Source organism: Erpetoichthys calabaricus, chromosome 6 (assembly GCF_900747795.2).
Source record: "Erpetoichthys calabaricus chromosome 6, fErpCal1.3, whole genome shotgun sequence".
NCBI classification, from domain to species: domain Eukaryota; kingdom Metazoa; phylum Chordata; class Cladistia; order Polypteriformes; family Polypteridae; genus Erpetoichthys; species Erpetoichthys calabaricus.
Window position 1 is genome coordinate 69,292,226 of NC_041399.2, and position 16,538 is coordinate 69,308,763.

The 16,538-nt window shown below is 35.8% G+C and overlaps 1 protein-coding gene across 2 annotated transcripts in view; it reads left to right on the plus strand.

The window, feature by feature from the left end:
• Positions 1-16,538, plus strand: part of mib1 (MIB E3 ubiquitin protein ligase 1) — a 208,644-nt gene that overhangs the window by 171,116 nt on the left and 20,990 nt on the right. For both annotated transcript variants that reach the window (XM_051928915.1, XM_028803666.2), the window contains exons 13-18: positions 4,566-4,698; positions 5,277-5,363; positions 6,680-6,841; positions 8,003-8,184; positions 11,880-12,072; positions 14,297-14,375. In XM_051928915.1, coding sequence (XP_051784875.1) covers positions 4,566-4,698; positions 5,277-5,363; positions 6,680-6,841; positions 8,003-8,184; positions 11,880-12,072; positions 14,297-14,375 — 836 coding nt within the window. The remainder of the gene's footprint in view (positions 1-4,565; positions 4,699-5,276; positions 5,364-6,679; positions 6,842-8,002; positions 8,185-11,879; positions 12,073-14,296; positions 14,376-16,538) is intronic.

Sequence of the window (16,538 nt, forward strand, 5' to 3'; positions counted from 1 at the left end):
AATAACTTTATATCACACAAAGCTTGTATTAGGTTATTGTAATTCAGTTGCTTTTCAGTCTCTGTTGTTAAAGAAATCCAATTTGAAATACAAAACGATAATCTAAAGTATATTGTCTTTACTGAGGACATTGGCAGTGCAGCCTCGTTTTTAATGTGCATTGTTATGTTTGGATTGTTTCACTGTGAGACAGTATATTTACTACCCTATATAAAATATGCTAATCCAAGATAATGCAAAGAATAGATTGATTTTTCTGTTGTTTCTGTCCTTAATGAAAATAAGATCAAGTTAACTTTTTACCAGTATAGTCTAAAGATTCAGAGTGAGTGAACTGTCTAGCACGTCTCCTGTGACTATTAGGAGTTAGTTTTCATTTATTGTTCATATCAGGTGTTTAAGTAGACATGAACTGTAAAATCACTCTTATAAAGAAATTATAAGACTGGTTACTGTTTTTAAATTGACTGTTTTGAGTTAAAATACCTTCTTGTTTTGTGTGCTGATATACAATATAAAGGTTTAGGAAGGAAGGAAGGATAAAACTGCCTGTACTACATTTATAGATTTCTTGAAGTTTGCATTCCCTGTGTTATCTGATATGCTGGCAAGCTTCAGTCAGTGTCACGCTGACTAATGAGTACAGATATCTCAAATAGACTCTTTAAAAGAAAAGGTGGACCACTGCCTGTGTTTGAACAGACTATCCTCACTCATTATGGAATGCGTTTTGTTTTGTATGTCCTTTAAAGAAACAAAATTAATTTATTTTACCTGTTGCTTAACACCATACTGTTTTTAGTGAAGGCCAAGAACAAATTGTAATCTTATGTTTTCATAGAAAATGGAGGTGTTTTAACACATTTCCTTATATGCTGGGCATTAATGGGGGCCAATGATGAACAACAGCAAACAATATCAGAGCTTTTACAGACCACAATCTGATGGCTCATGTAGCATAATGCAGGTGGTGGCAGTTTTGCATCAAGTACCAGGGGGCACAGGCCCCACTAGATGTTGTGCAAAATAATTAATAAGCGCCCCTCAGTAATTTAACTTATTAAATCCTCAGCTTAAGCAAATTTTCCACTGTTGTCCTTCAATGTAATTACTTAATTACAAATAATATTGCTTCTTACAATATATGAAACTATTCTCATGCTGTGTGTCTTGCTGCAGAACTGTTTCCAGTTGGGGGAATGGACCAATTTGCCCAGCAGTGTTCTCATTACCCTTTTTTAAATCATGTGTTTGCGCTCCCAATTTGAGCTTATTCAAGTCGAGGCCATGCAGTACCATTTGCTCCCTTAAAGGAAGCCACGGTAATTTAAAAAAAAAAAAAAGAGGTCAATATGAGGGATGCCTCTTTCACTGTACATGTGGCATTAAAAAAGGATTACACAAAATTTGAGAGAGCCACCAAAAAAGTCTGCATGCTCTAGTGCTGGGCGGTATGACCAAAATTCTATATCATGGTATTTTTCAAAATTATACCGGTTTCACAGTATTTGACAGTATTGTTTCCCCATGCATGAGTGGATGTTAAACACATTTTCCACTGCAATTACTGCAGTAGACTGGTTAAGAATGATCTATTCCACTGTCATGAGAATTGTACATTATTCAAAAAAAACATTTTAATGTGCACTCAAGTATTAATGCAGGTTTGCATGGCCCCTTAAAGTGATAGTTTTCAAGGGGGTGGCACTAATGAAGAGAAGGAATCACATTGCATGACAGATGCAGTCAAAATATAGAACCTCTTTATTAAACAAAGTTTGCAAACAACTTAAACTAAAATTTTGACAACATATTTTCAACCATCCAAAGAGACATGTAGACTTCGTAAAATATCCAGAGGTGCTTGTCAAAAGTTATATTGCACTGAACATGTATTAGAAAAGGAATAAGTAGTAAATATTTTTTGTAAACCAGCTACACTTTCTGTTAATGTTAACAATCTCTGTCCACTGACACGTTAAAGTGACTGATTAAACAACTTTACCATCGTTAAACTGCATAATATTTAAACTAATAAATAATAACAATAAAATAAATAGTGCAACTTCCAGTAATACAAGTGCAACTTGGCTTGCAGTATTATCCAATAGTATAGAAACAGTATTCACACATTTGAACATAATGGTCCACATTCGACCTTTTAAAACCAAACTATCTCCAGACACAACAGACACGACTCCTTTTTTCGGCAAACGTTCTTCTGTGTCATCATGTTCAACTTTATTGTCTGCTACAGCTTCAGTTTCGGAATGTTCTCTGTCCATTTTCACTGTTCAATACCTCCACTAACACATGTACTCTGTTGTATGCGTGTTTAGCAGTGCAGCAGTGAAAAAGGTCCCCCTTAAACAGTTTCCTGCTGCGCCACGTTGTGAACATTGTTTAGGCTATTTAAACCGGTGTTGCGGTATAAGAAAAATCCATACCATAACAAAAATAAAAAACTGTTTTTGATATGAACCGGTATACCACCCAGCACTAGTGTGGTCCTTCTACTTCTTCAAAAAAGACCCCATTAGGACAATGCCTGATTCAGAAAAGCCTAGAATCCAGTTGTGGAAAGAATAAGCTTGTATGTAGGAAATGATTTTTTCAGTTGGCTGATCAGCAAACACCAGGCCCCATGATAGTTAGTGCTGCTACCACTCTACCGGACAGTCCTGGGGTCTTGTGTTTGAGTCATGCAAATGACATGGGATAGAGTAACAAATAAATATATTCATTACGTTTTGGGTGGAGTATTCCTTTAAGGTGAAAAATGAAATATTGTGCGCTGAAAATTTCACTTTTTTCCTCCCTAGGTCTACAGTGCACTTAAAGCTTTTTAATTAGTTTTTTTTTTTTTTTTTTTTCACTTTAACTGCTTGCACAAACCGCTTTAGCATACTGTATATTTATTTTATTGTAAGAACAGATTAATGTTAAACATGTAGCCTTTTGGTATAATATTATTTTGTAATCCGGTGATGAGTTCCATGCAAATGCTTTTTATGTATTTTTTTCTCATATCTCCTTTTAAATAAAGGCTAAAGATTTTGTTTCTAACTAACACCTAACCATCCATTTCCATGTTTTTCCAGTGTCTCCCATAATCAATGAATCGTCTACCATTCAATCCATTATCTTACCGGCTGCTGCCCCACTCTGCTGCCTGTCACTTTCTTCATTTTATATATGGTAGTTCTGCTAACATCATTCTCCATCACAAGCAGTTTTACCAGGCTAGCAAGATCATTTCAGTAAACTATTACAGTGATAATGCATCTATATTGAATGTTTTGAGAAATACAAAAGATTATAGCGTTAAATTAAATGCTCAGTATTAAGCTAATTTAATTTTAAGGAGTCTATAATGTTGGCCGTGCAGTTTTAAGATCATTTTATACAAGTGACTAAGGTGTTGGGCTGCCATAATTCAGTCTTTGCCTGTCTACCTGTATGATCCCCCCCAGTAAATACAGTATTTGCACTATAGCACTATACTTGTAAAGTGCTTTGTAAATTGTGTTTGCATTGTAGAAAGGATTCACACATTTCTAGGTTAGTTTGTTTGTGTCATTTGACTTGTACAAGAGCAAACCAGAGTCTTGTGTAAAGGTAGGCCTATACATATGTAAACAGTGGCGCAGTGGTAGTGCTGCTGCTTTGCAGTAAGGAGACTGTGGAAGATTGTGGGTTCGCTTCTTGGTTCCTCCCTGTGTGGATAGCGCTTTGAGTACTGAGAAAAGCACTATATAAATGTAATGAATTATTATTATTATCATTAATAAAAGGGAAATAAGTAGTATAATGTTGTGCCTTTTCATATGCTTGCTTAATTATAAAATTTTAGAAAATTTTGGTGTAAAATGGTGTGAATGTAATTTAATGTACTATATCAATAACTTTATTCTCAAACCTAATGGTTGACAATCTTTGAAAACTGACAAAATTGCAACTCATGGAAAAAGTAGAAAAGTCTTAATTAAAAAAAATGTACAGTATAAGACATGACTTTTTTCATTTGTTGGTGAATTATATGTGCTTTTTGCTCATTTCTTTTTTAAACTTGCATTTGCCTACTGTAGCATCTTGGCTGGACTGTTTTTGGCTGCAGTCCCTATTTCTACAGCCGAATATTTTTAGCCCTTGCCATTCTCTGAGTGTAAAGGTTAAAAGCCGTGGCCGCCTAGTGACCATTAGTAAACTGTAATGTCAGCACCTGCTGCCAACTAACTTCTGGAGTTTCTTCTTGGATACCCACAAATACGAGTACCCGAAAAATGCTGGGCTTCCAGGTGATTGCTACAGGAAAGTGCTAACGCTGCATACAAGTTGTGTGTATACCAGAGTAAAAATACTGTGATGCTTTTATATAGTGAAACACTATATGTTGCTAATCTGTATTGATAACCTTAACATACTGTAATAATAATAATAATAAATTTTATTTATATTGCACTTTATATTTTAGCAATCCCAAAGTGCCAACTGTATACAAGGGAAAGCAAAATTTGAAATTCCCGAGTTTAATTGTCTTCTTACTATGCTTGCTTCTGTAACAGTGCAATGAGAGTTCTGCTGTCCAAGCTGCCCAGACCCTGGATTGTGGATGAAAAGAAAGATGATGGATACACTGCCTTGCACTTAGCCGCACTCAACAATCACGTAGAAGTAGCAGAGCTCCTTGTCCATCAGGTATTGTTTACATGTACTTCTCTGAGAGCATCAGATTTATCATTGGTGTACAGTATGTTAGTTCCATTGATTTACGTACACAGAGTAAAAGACCTGGCAGTGTGGCATCAACATGTGATTAAGTGTGCTTCTCCGTCCACATCAACCTACTGAAATGCTTCTTTTTAAAATTTGGTTTTGAAGCATAGTGCATGCCAAGTTTCATCTCATTAGTTTGGGCCTCAGCTGGTTACATTAGTCTGTTGCTCTTTACCTGTAAATGATCGTGGTTATAGTGAGGACGCACTATTCAGTTAATTGCCACCTAATTAAAAGGCTGAGATCTTTAGTAGCTCTTTAAAATTATAAAATTGCTCTCTTGTTACTAGTCCCAAAGGATATCCTGTTAATAAGGTTTTGGTGAAATTTGATTGGTGATACAAAACTCTAAAGATGCCACGAGAAATCACCTGCGTTATTTTGTAATGTGTTGCTTTGATCATTTATTGCAATATGAGAAGAAAATGCATGTATTAATTTACCACAGTTATTAGCACTTTTTATTTATTTAACAACCTTTTTTTAATCTTGTTTTTCAGGGTAATGCCAATTTGGACATCCAAAATGTTAACCAGCAGACTGCTCTGCATCTTGCAGTGGAGCGCCAGCATACTCAGATTGTCAGAGTATGTTCTTTATTTTTAAACAGACACCTTGTGGATATTGCCAATTGGTTTGGGGCCAGCAAATTAGTGTGATACTATGCTAGAGTAGTTCATATGGTATCCGTGGAAGAAAATCAAATCTTGTTGGTAGTACTGAAACAGCTCCATCTAATGGAGCTTAAAAAGAAAAACATCTGTTAAATTTACACTTTGTTATATGGGGTCTGGTTTTCATTCAAGTTACACCACTTGTTTGGCAGGCAAATGATTTTCCTTCAGAGTTTACATTAGTAGCTCCAATTCTGCACTAAAAAAGCCTCTTTATGGGTAGTTTTTCTATTTCCAATTGGCGTACAGTTTAACATGTTCAATCTATTAACAAATCCATTGTTTATTTCCAGATAACAGAATTTCATATTTTTATCAGATATTAAAATAACAACATTTTTTTGTCAGCTTATTCTGAACTTTAGATCTATTACTCTTCATGCACCTAGTAGAAGAGCAAGTACAAGCATGTGTGCACAGAGTTCTCATTATGGTTGCCTATTCTGTGTTCCTTTGTCCACTGTTTTACCGATTCACAATATGTTGCCGCTCATGATAGATCATAGCCCCATAATAATGATACTGTCCGCACATACCTGCTGTCATGCTGACGTGATCTTAAGTTGAGGTTTTCATTTCTTTTAGATAGAATATACCTCACATCACAGTTTTGATTTTCAGAAACAGTTGGTATTAAATATTGGTATTTAGTAAAGAAAATGATGTTAATGCTAAATGTGTATTTTGGTTTTGTATCGGTACTAAAATTTTGAATTCAGTATTGATACCATCTCTTCGGACCTCACAAATAATGGGTAACGCCAAAACTCCCGTGTCTATCTCCAGCCTCCCGGTTGTGCTACGCCATCGTGCCATGCTACGCAACGCTTTCCTCTTGCAGTTTGGCCCTCTCATTAAGTCCCAGTCGCATCAAAGCAATAAGTGAGGGGGTGATTTGGTTTAAGGTTGGTGGTTCCCCTGTGAAGTCCCGGTCACATTGAAGTAGTACTGATGGTGGTTTCCCTGTGATGTCCTGATTGCGTCAAAACCTGTGGTTTTGGTTTCATAAAGTCTACAGAATGGGTGTTATTGCATGTTGTTGACTGAGTGTCTAAGGAGTGGGGTTGGGGTGTTATGGGGAAGATGGATAGGATGGGTGAAGAGGGTACCAAAAATCCCCGACCCTAGTGTATATATAACCACTACATGAAAGACTACATAAAATCTACTAAAAAAAAAAGATGAGCATATTTTTTCTCAAAGGTCTGTGTTCGTTGATTTGTTTACAGCTGCTGGTCCGTGCTGAAGCTAAGTTAGATATCCAGGACAAAGATGGCGACACACCTCTTCATGAAGCCTTGAGACATCACACCCTTTCCCAGCTCCGTCAGCTGCAGGATATGCAAGATGTTGGCAAAGTGGATAGTCTCTGGGAGCCCTCAAAAAACACTGTAAGTTGAAATTAAAATGAACCAAATTATTTCCTCTTATTTTCAAAATGTATATTTCATAAATCCTTATCCTGCCTTCAGTTTTAAATTTTGTTCATCAGTGTCTACCTCTCTTGAGTAGATTTATCTCAGATGCTGCAGTATTACATGCCAGTCTTGAAACACTTAAGTGAAAATTACATTTTAGCTCAGTCAGACTATCTGTTTGTTTCATGTTGTATATTTTGTGTTTGTCTCCATGTCTTAACACATTGTGCACTACAGTACAAGTATAACCCAGTACATCATTTAAAGACGGACCTGACGAGACTTAAACAGCCAGATCATCTTGTGTCTAATAGTATTTCAGTTTTACTTATTTTACATTTTGCAGATGCATACTGTTACAAGCCCTACTTTAAATTCAACATCCAGTGTGTGATAATAATTATCTCTGTGCAATGGAGTGAATTTTGAGAAGGATTTATAGTTAGAAATTTATAGAAGGTCAGGCAATGTTGTTTGAACGAGTCACAACCTTGAATACACTGAAAATGCATTATGTTGTCACTTTGTGAGTTTTAAAGTTGAATTGCCAAGATATCAGAGTGTTAAGAAACTGTGTTATATTTGCAAAATTCTGTCACCTGTTATACAAAATCCTTTTCTTTTTTGTGTGCATGTGTGTGTGGTTTTCATTGCCCCGTCTTTTAACTAATTTTGGGAGATCAGTTCAGAATGATTTTGGAAGATTCTTTGCCTTTTTCACTTTTCAGTAGTAGACAAGATGTTGAAAACACTTTTGCTCAGCAACTCTCCTCTTTTTAGTTCTCTTTTAGTTTTTCAAGTTGACTCTTCCCTTTGATAAATGTTATTCTTTCCTATTAGCCTCTTTGCCCGTCACTTAAGGAAAACTTGAATCGTATTTGATTTCAGCCAGTCATAGAGAAACCTAATACTAATGTTGACTTCCTTTTTGCTTATAATAATTAAACACACAGTGATCCAGCTATGTAGTTGATGGAGTTGTGTTACAAGCTGTGGATATGTTTTAAGTGGCTTCTATTTCTGTCTTCCCAAATTACTCCAGTTATTTAATCAGGAATTCAATCTGATGATACTTGTAGCTTTTTTGTTTTTTGGACTTGATGTTCTCTGTTGTTTGTTTTTGTTCTTCATCAGTTAATCATGGGTCTAGGAACACAAGGTGCAGAAAAGAAAAGTGCTGCCTCTATTGCCTGTTTCCTTGCAGCAAATGGAGCAGATCTTACCATCAGGAACAAAAAGGGTCAATCTCCACTTGATCTTTGCCCAGATCCCAGTCTTTGCAAGGCTCTTGCCAAATGCCACAAAGAAAAATCCAGGTCAGTGTACTATTTAAGTAACTAAGCAAGTAAAAATAATTCTAGTTATTTTTGGAAAACCTTTCAAACTTTTTGGTTATTTTGAATTTAAATCATTCAACTGTTATTCATTTTCAAAAACTGCTTTTTCTGAAGCAGGGTCACAAGGATCAGGAACATATTTTTCGGTATCAGACGCAAGACAGGAAAAAAAAAAAAAAAGCTAGACAAGTTGCCAGTCCATTAAAGTGCGCATTCACTCAGGAGGAACACGTGATGACAGAATGAGGGAAGCAGCAGAGTGCAGCCCTGGGCTTTCTGACATTCCACTGCTGGCCATACTCTCTTGCACTTCCACAATGGCCTTGTTTAAAGTTACTAATCAACTGTTTCATTTTGGATGTGGCATGAAGCAGGAATACCTGGAGAAAAGCTATGTCTATATAGGGGGAATGTGAAAATTCCACAAAGAAGCTGACTGGGCTGGGGTTCAAACCCAGGGCTTCAAAATTATGAGAAACCAGTACTACCCAGGATGCGACTGTGCAGTGCCAGCTAGGCTATAAGCTAAGTGTATGCTCTGAGCAATGTGAGTTTTTTGAATTGCTCAGATTGGCCATTTATGGGCAGTACATTTTTACACCTACCGCTATAGATAAAACACTAGGCTGATGTCCTATACCGATATGCTGACATCTGCTAAAGCTTGGCTTATTTTGAGTACATTCACTTGATGACTATAATAATGTGCTTATTTGTTTTAATAGGAAGGTTTTTTAGATAAGCAGGAACTAAAAATGACATAGCTCTAATAATACTAAAAATAACATATTTTACTTATAGAATGCATTTCCCATGTTTGAAGCAATTTTAATGAACATAAAACAAGTACCTCTTTTATCTCCTTCCCTTTTGCAGCTTTCCTGAAGGGTCAGTGCCTCTATTTCCCCACTTTCCAATAATTAGTTAGGATTAAAACTGGGGAGAAGGATAAGTAGTGAACAAAGGTAGTCAGCCTGCTACATACAGTAAGTGTATTTGTGAGACATGTAGGAATAAGACTAAAGCAGAAACCATCTTTAAAAGAAAATTGTACAAACTCTAATCAGAGCAAAAAGTCTCTGATGTGTGAGGCTGATTGTGCACTGTAATTATGCTTATTTCTTTAATAACTGTATTGCCTTTGGTTTGTCATGGCCTGTATGTACAGAACCTTTTGTTATAATTTTTTCTGCCACATTCCTTCTGTTTTAATAATTTAGAAGACTCCTACCTAATGAAAATTTGTGTGTGTGTGAAGATTTGTCCATTGCTCACAAGACACATGTGATAATTATGTTTGTATGCTTTTGCCAAAAACAGAGTGGGTTCTTCCACCACAAAACCTCTGTTACACACATTCTAGATTTATTTGTACTTTTATGAAAGCCTTATAGTGTATTGCTATTAACCAACAATTAAATGGATTGCTAGTATGAGTATCTGAGAAAAAGCTTAACATTTGCAAACTTCTGTCACCAGACACTGAGTGCTGAACATTGTGCTGCAGAGGTTATCCACCATCTTTTGGCATGTAGCATGATGTGCTGGCTACCGATATCCATAATGCAGCCTCTTAAAGGAATAATCCACCCAGAAATTATACATATTTTTATATAGTACTTACCCCTTGTCTTTTGCAGTGGTGAATGAATCACAAGTTTTCATGCAGAATGAGAGACAATAGTTTGATCTAATGGAATGCAGTGGTGACACATTCTAGTACAGCGGTAAACAAAGTAATAAACGTCCATGGAAAAAAACAAACTTCTCACATATCCACCTCTCCCTGATTCTTTGGTCAAGAATCCTGTCCTGAATTGAAACACAGTTTTATGGGAATGCATCTTCCTTGTTTATCTTACATGCTGAGTTTTCTGGACGCAAGTATTAATAATACTTTAGCAAAAAATATGCATAAATATGTACAGTCGATTATGCAAAATGAGTTATGTGAGATTGTTTTTTTTCTTTTTCCATCGATATTTTTCACATCGTTTGCAGTTGGTCAGAACAGGTTAGCATTATGTTCTGTTTTGTCTCGTTCTACATGAAAATAAGAGATTAAAAATAATGTTTACATGGAATGTCCAAAGTGGCATTAGTCATGGTTTTCCAAATTTATTGCAAATTGCTGTGTATGCACATGGCATTCAGTCTGTTCCATAAATGTCACATGTATGCAATTACTACAAGAGTGCATGTGCTTTAAATACCAAGCTGTTTTTTAATGATGCTAAAGCTTCTATATATTATATTATTGGTGTGTTCAAACATATTTTCAGCTTTATTTTACAAAATCTATTTTCACATCATAATGGCTACATTCATTCTTTAATGACAGCTGTAGTAAACATTATTTATTTTAATATATTTTTTATATGGAAGAATGTCACAGTTTACCTGTTTATCCTCTATTTACTTATTTCCCCCTTAATCAATGTTGTATCTAACTTATTGATCTCTAAAGATGCTTGTGTTTTACAGGTTTATATTTGAACATTTTTTTTAAATATCAGAATAAACCAAATGGCATACATGCTCTCTCTGCTTGTTGTTAATTTTTAACGGATAAAACCTCAGAGTTTCACCCCGTTTTCTCTGGATGTTTAGTGTAATTATTGAAGAACTCTGCCCCACCCAAATCATATAACAGTAGTCTGGCTCGATTGTAAAGCCTTTATTCTGCTTTTTCTCAGTTCAGCGTAAATGCTTCCCTCGTCTTCACTATTCTTTGGTAATTATTCCGAAGAGTCCCAAGAGTATAGCTGTGTTTTATCTTTTTATAGTTAAAATCATATTTGCATTTTCTGTTTTATTTCTAATTTAATTTTATTAATTGATTCGCATATTTTAAGTTTCTGATCCTACAGGTAATACTTTAAATTCTAAACACCTTTAACCTCTAATCTGTCAAGATATATAAATTTTCCTTTCATTTGGCAAAGAAACAAATTAAAAGAGGGTGATCACATTGGTACAATATGACATGCAAGTGTTTTGTAAGTTCAGCATGTGCCTTGCAAAAGTATTCACACCAGTCCTCTAACATTACTGGTTAATAAATCTACATAGAAACTTTTTGTTTTCTATGATATTTTATTTCAAAGCGTTGAAGTACAAAAATGAGAATTTTGGTGTGCCATTGTTTTTTGTGTTTTTTGTTTGGAGTAATAAAGGCTATTAATATTTTAGAGTAAGTATATACCTGCAATTAATAATATCACAGACGGCAAACCTTCAGTGTTGTTCAGTTCAAATTGCAGAATTGGTTGAAGGTCTGCTTACTTTTGTGAGGCACAGTGTAGATATTGATTTCAATGAAATCTGCTGAAGTAGTCCTCATGAAATCACTCGAAAGATTATGAAAATATGCATTAATGTGTTCATCCTTTTGTTATTCCTCACTGACCAGATGTAATAGATGATCTGCAGTCACTCATTATGCATTTTACATTTTGAGGTTAAACCAAAAATACCTAACAAAGAAACAATATATTTGAAATAGCACCTGTGACTCAAGACCAACAGCAAAACGTGGATCTGAATCAGTGGCAGAGCTTTATCACGAGCAGTTTGTATTAATCTTATAGCATTGTCAGTTGATATTTACTGTGTGGTCCATAGCAGATCGGATGTGCACAAGCAAATTTGTGTTTCTCTTTCTGTTTTACCAGTGGACAGGTGGGCTCCCGCAGTCCGTCTTTAATCAGCAATGATTCAGAGACTCTGGAAGAATGCATGGTTTGCTCAGATATGAAGAGAGACACTCTTTTTGGTCCCTGCGGACATATCGCCACCTGCTCTCTCTGCTCTCCGAGGGTCAAAAAATGTCTTATTTGTAAAGACCAAGTTCAGTCCAGGACAAAGGTAATTGTTTTCAGAACATTCAGACTGCATTGGGATTTGCGCACTGTAGGATCATGACATTGATGGAAAATATTATGGTGAATTTGTATGATGTATTATGATGCATGTTTTGTTACATTTCCACTTTTATAGCTATAATCATTTGAAAATTATTTTTTGTACAATATGCAACGTTTGTTTCTCCCAGGATGAAATGACGTGTAAACACAAGAAGATATGTTACATTTGCATGGATAGATTTTGAATTTATTAATCCGTCTCTTTACTGATTCTTCATTCTCCTATACAGGCTTGAGGAGGGTGCCAGAACTTTTTTTTTGGCACCATACAGAAGGCAGGCAAACCCTGCAGTATCAAGTTTAATTTTGTATTTGTATCAATGGAAGAAATTAGATTAAGATATTGAAGTTTTTCATAAGCTAGGGCAATGGTTTAGTTGAGAAGAATTTCAGATAAGGTCTTTAAAATCTAATGTCAGTCTAAAACAACCAGTAGCTTTTATTGCACATAGGACAGTATTGTCAAAACTTAATCGGGATCAAAATGTTTTTTCTCACAAAATAGTGCGGATTTGCATTTGTCTGATACCTGTTTATAGTACCATCCCAGATTGCAATATGCGCTTTCTACAATATTAAATATGAACTAATAAGTTGACAACACTCAGAATCAACTTACATGAATGCCTTTTTAATTATTTTTTAAATTTGTCATATTTGGCATGACATTTTTTTTTCTTTTTCAAATTGTATCCTCAGTGAAAATTGTCTGCATTTTTGCCTTTTCTTTTGGTATGTGTGTTACAAAGAAGTATATGGAATTATTACTTTGAATGGATGCTATACGTCTTGTTACATACCGGTATACACACACAAACACAGAGCAGCAGTTTTAGCACCCTTGTGGTGCTGTGTTAAGATAAATATTGTTGTTTTGAGTTTCTCTCACTCAGTCCACACTGTATATAAGGCATAGTGGGAAAACTATTTTTCAGATTAGCATATGATCCAAATTCAGAGTATAATAAATGTACAGAATACTTTCAATGCTTATCTATGTTAACACCTTTCACCCCCAAGAAATGACCAGAATGTCGTCTTATCTCTAGCACATCCTGATTAAAGTGATGTCACTACTTAACTATAAAGTCTTCAGTGATTTTTTTAGGAGTTTGTAGAGCAGTATTGAGACAAGTAGATTTGTCAGACTTAAGTGTCAGCTGATAGACGTCCATGCTTAAACATTTTGCCTCCAGAAAGGGGCATGGCTCAATTCTGAATTCAAATTCTTAAAAAAAAAGTGATGAGAGGACATGGGTGTACATTGTGAGTCTTTGTCATTAGTGCAGTGATTGACCCAATCTCCCCATACACCCCCAATGTGTTGAATGCTTAGGGAGAAATCCTTGACTCACACATAAAAATAAATATTTTGCTTCTTTATAATTCCCTTTAAGTGTAACATCACCAAATAGTGTTTAATCTGTAGCTTCACAGTTCCAGGAACATTGGCTCATGCCCTGTCTTGGTCAACAGATTGCATCCTGTATCTGCCTAAGCTGCCTTTGATTTCCTTTCTTACTAAAGATGTACATGTTAGGTTAATTACCAGCTCAGCTTGGCCTGGATATGGGAGTGTGTAGGTGTGAGTGTGATGGACTGACATCTTATCAAGACTCTGTGTCTACTGTGTCCCTGAAGGTGCTGTGCTCCAGATCATCAAGAACCTGGAAAAAGAAGGCTTAGAAAGACTAATGAAGCAATCATTCACTGTTTGTTAAAGTGCAGTCACCTCTACTCATACAAAAATGTTTTTCTGTCATACTTTAAAAAAAAAAAGAGTCTGTTAACCTATGCTTAGTTAAAGAAAATCAGTTGCATTGTTGTCAAGAATTATAATCCTTTATACTAATAACTTTTATTTACATATTCGCCAAACATATTCACATATTCTTTTTGTTGTAACAATGTAAACTAAATTTCAACATGAAGGCAATTAAGTCCATGTGAAAAGGTATTTAACTGTTTTTGTAAACAGCAGTTAATGTCATTTTAAGACAGCATTGCATGTTTTTCCAGCTTAGTTACATTTAGCCAGCACTGTTTTCATATTATTTGATTTAAAAACATATTAGGGAATGTACATTCTTCCGAAGGTCATATGGGTGCCATGAATTCTTTTCATTTCATTAAAGCCAGCCTGCATTGGCATTTTCTTCCCACAGATTGAAGAATGTGTGGTATGTTCGGACAAGAAGGCAGCAGTGCTCTTTCAGCCTTGTGGCCACATGTGTGCCTGTGAGAGTAAGTGAATAATGACTTTGACTTCTGTCTTGATATGACCTAGTGTGTTGGGCTTTAAAAGAAAAGCAAGGTAGTTATGAAAAACATAGCTGTTAAGTTTGTATATTATTTACTGAGTTATGTGAATATGTATGCTAATAAGTGGAGTCTACCTTTATACGCAGCATCAAGCCAATTAAGGGCTCATACTACCAGCTTGATATATTGTCTCCTCTTGACTTTATCTTGTTATTGATTTGTCTGTGCTAGATTGGTTTGGATTATTCAGTCCATACAATATTTAATGCTTTTGCTCTTTTAGTCAAGTATGTTCTTTTTCTTATCCATTAAACTTAAACAGAATCTGAAGGCTTTTTACTCTTCATCTGTTTAATGGTATGTAACGTTTATAACTAATAATTGTGCAGTAATATAAATTATCGTCATACTACCCAAAATTTGTACGACTACTCTGTTCTTGTCTTACCCTTTTTGCTTTGGTTAACCAGGTGGTACATTTTGCCAAGTTGCATTTCTTGGGTGAAGTCGTTTTCTAACCTATGAGTACCTACAAACTATGCTGGTAATTAAGCTGCAGGCGGACTTGTTTCAAAATATTTATTTTTAATTTTAAAACCTTTTTTATAAATTAGTTTTGGTCAAGACATGTCACGTGATAATTTCTTTAACTGTCAGATGCACACAACATTAACCAGAGAATGTTTTCTGGTAATTAGGGTATGGTTATCAATTAGTACTTTAAATACTCTCTGGTTTAGTCTGCGGCTTGTGATATGGCAGTCACGTTCATTTAATTTTCAAAATTGACTTTTGAAACAGTTTCAGGGAGACAAATTTCTCTTGCAGGAAACAGTTCTAGATGAGATTCAAGTCCATTAAGCGGTGCATGTCATACATAAATAAACCATTCTGATTTGTGCAGGGCCAGACAATAGTCCTCCTCTGCTTAAAATGCATAAGATGTAGGAAGAAACAGAAGTAAATGGGGATAACTTTCATGGACAAAGGGAAAGCATGCAGACTGTATACTAATGGTGCATTGCTTGAGATGAATGGACTTTTAAAGTAAATTTATGTATCTTTGCACCCCCACCAAGTCATTTTGTAATCAAATCAAAATCAAGTCACTTTATTGCTATACCGTCCATACATTGTATTGCAGTGTACAGTGGCATGAAGTAACATTCCCCAGGACTGAGGGGCAATATATACATAAACACAGAACAAGAAATAGTCTGTACTATAAATAATAGGTAAGTGACTAAAGAGTGGTAATTTGAAATATATATTAATAAATAATAACAACTTACTAATGAAAACAATGGTAGTAGCAGGTGTAACAAATGTACTGCATACAGTATAAATCAGCTACTAGGTACATATCTGGGGGAGGGGGGCAGCACAGAGTTCAGAGTCTGGACAGCCAAGGGTTAGAAGAAGTCACAACCCATGCTAAAGTAGCTTCTGCCAGTTGGAAGTGGAAGAAAGAGACCACTGCTATAGGCTTTGCAGATGCAATGCTTTATAAAGATGTCTTTAGTGGAGGGCAGAGAGGTCCCAATGATGTTTTCTGCTGTGTGCAACGTCCATTGTAGGACCTTAGTTAGAGACGACGCCGTTCACTAACCAGACAGTGATGCAGCTGGTCAGAATGCTCTTGTTAGATAGTGTCCCAGTAGATTGTGGTGAGATGGGGCGCAGGTAGGATTGCCTTCTTCAGCTGCCGAATGAAGTGGAGACGCTGCTGTGCCTTCTTGGCAGTGGAGGTGGTGTTAATTGACCAGGAAATGTCAACTACTTGTTTTACCTACCACATTTGACAGCAAACTTCAGCACAGTGGTGTTTTCAGATCACCGAAGATTACAGCAGATCATTGTTATCTTGTGCGTTGATGTGATGGTGGTAGTACTTGTACTGACAGTAAAAAAATAAATAAAAGTAATTATCATGTACAGTGAATGGTATGATGGCACAGTGGTTAGCCCGTCTTCCTCACCGATGCATCATACTGAGTCCCATGCCTGGTCCATATTCTTTATGGAGTTAACATGTTCTCGCTGTGTCTGAATGCTTTTTTTTTTTTTTTGTCTGTATTTCCTCCCACTTCACAAGGCATACATGTTAGATTAACTGGAATTTTGAAATTGGCTGTTTGTGAGTGT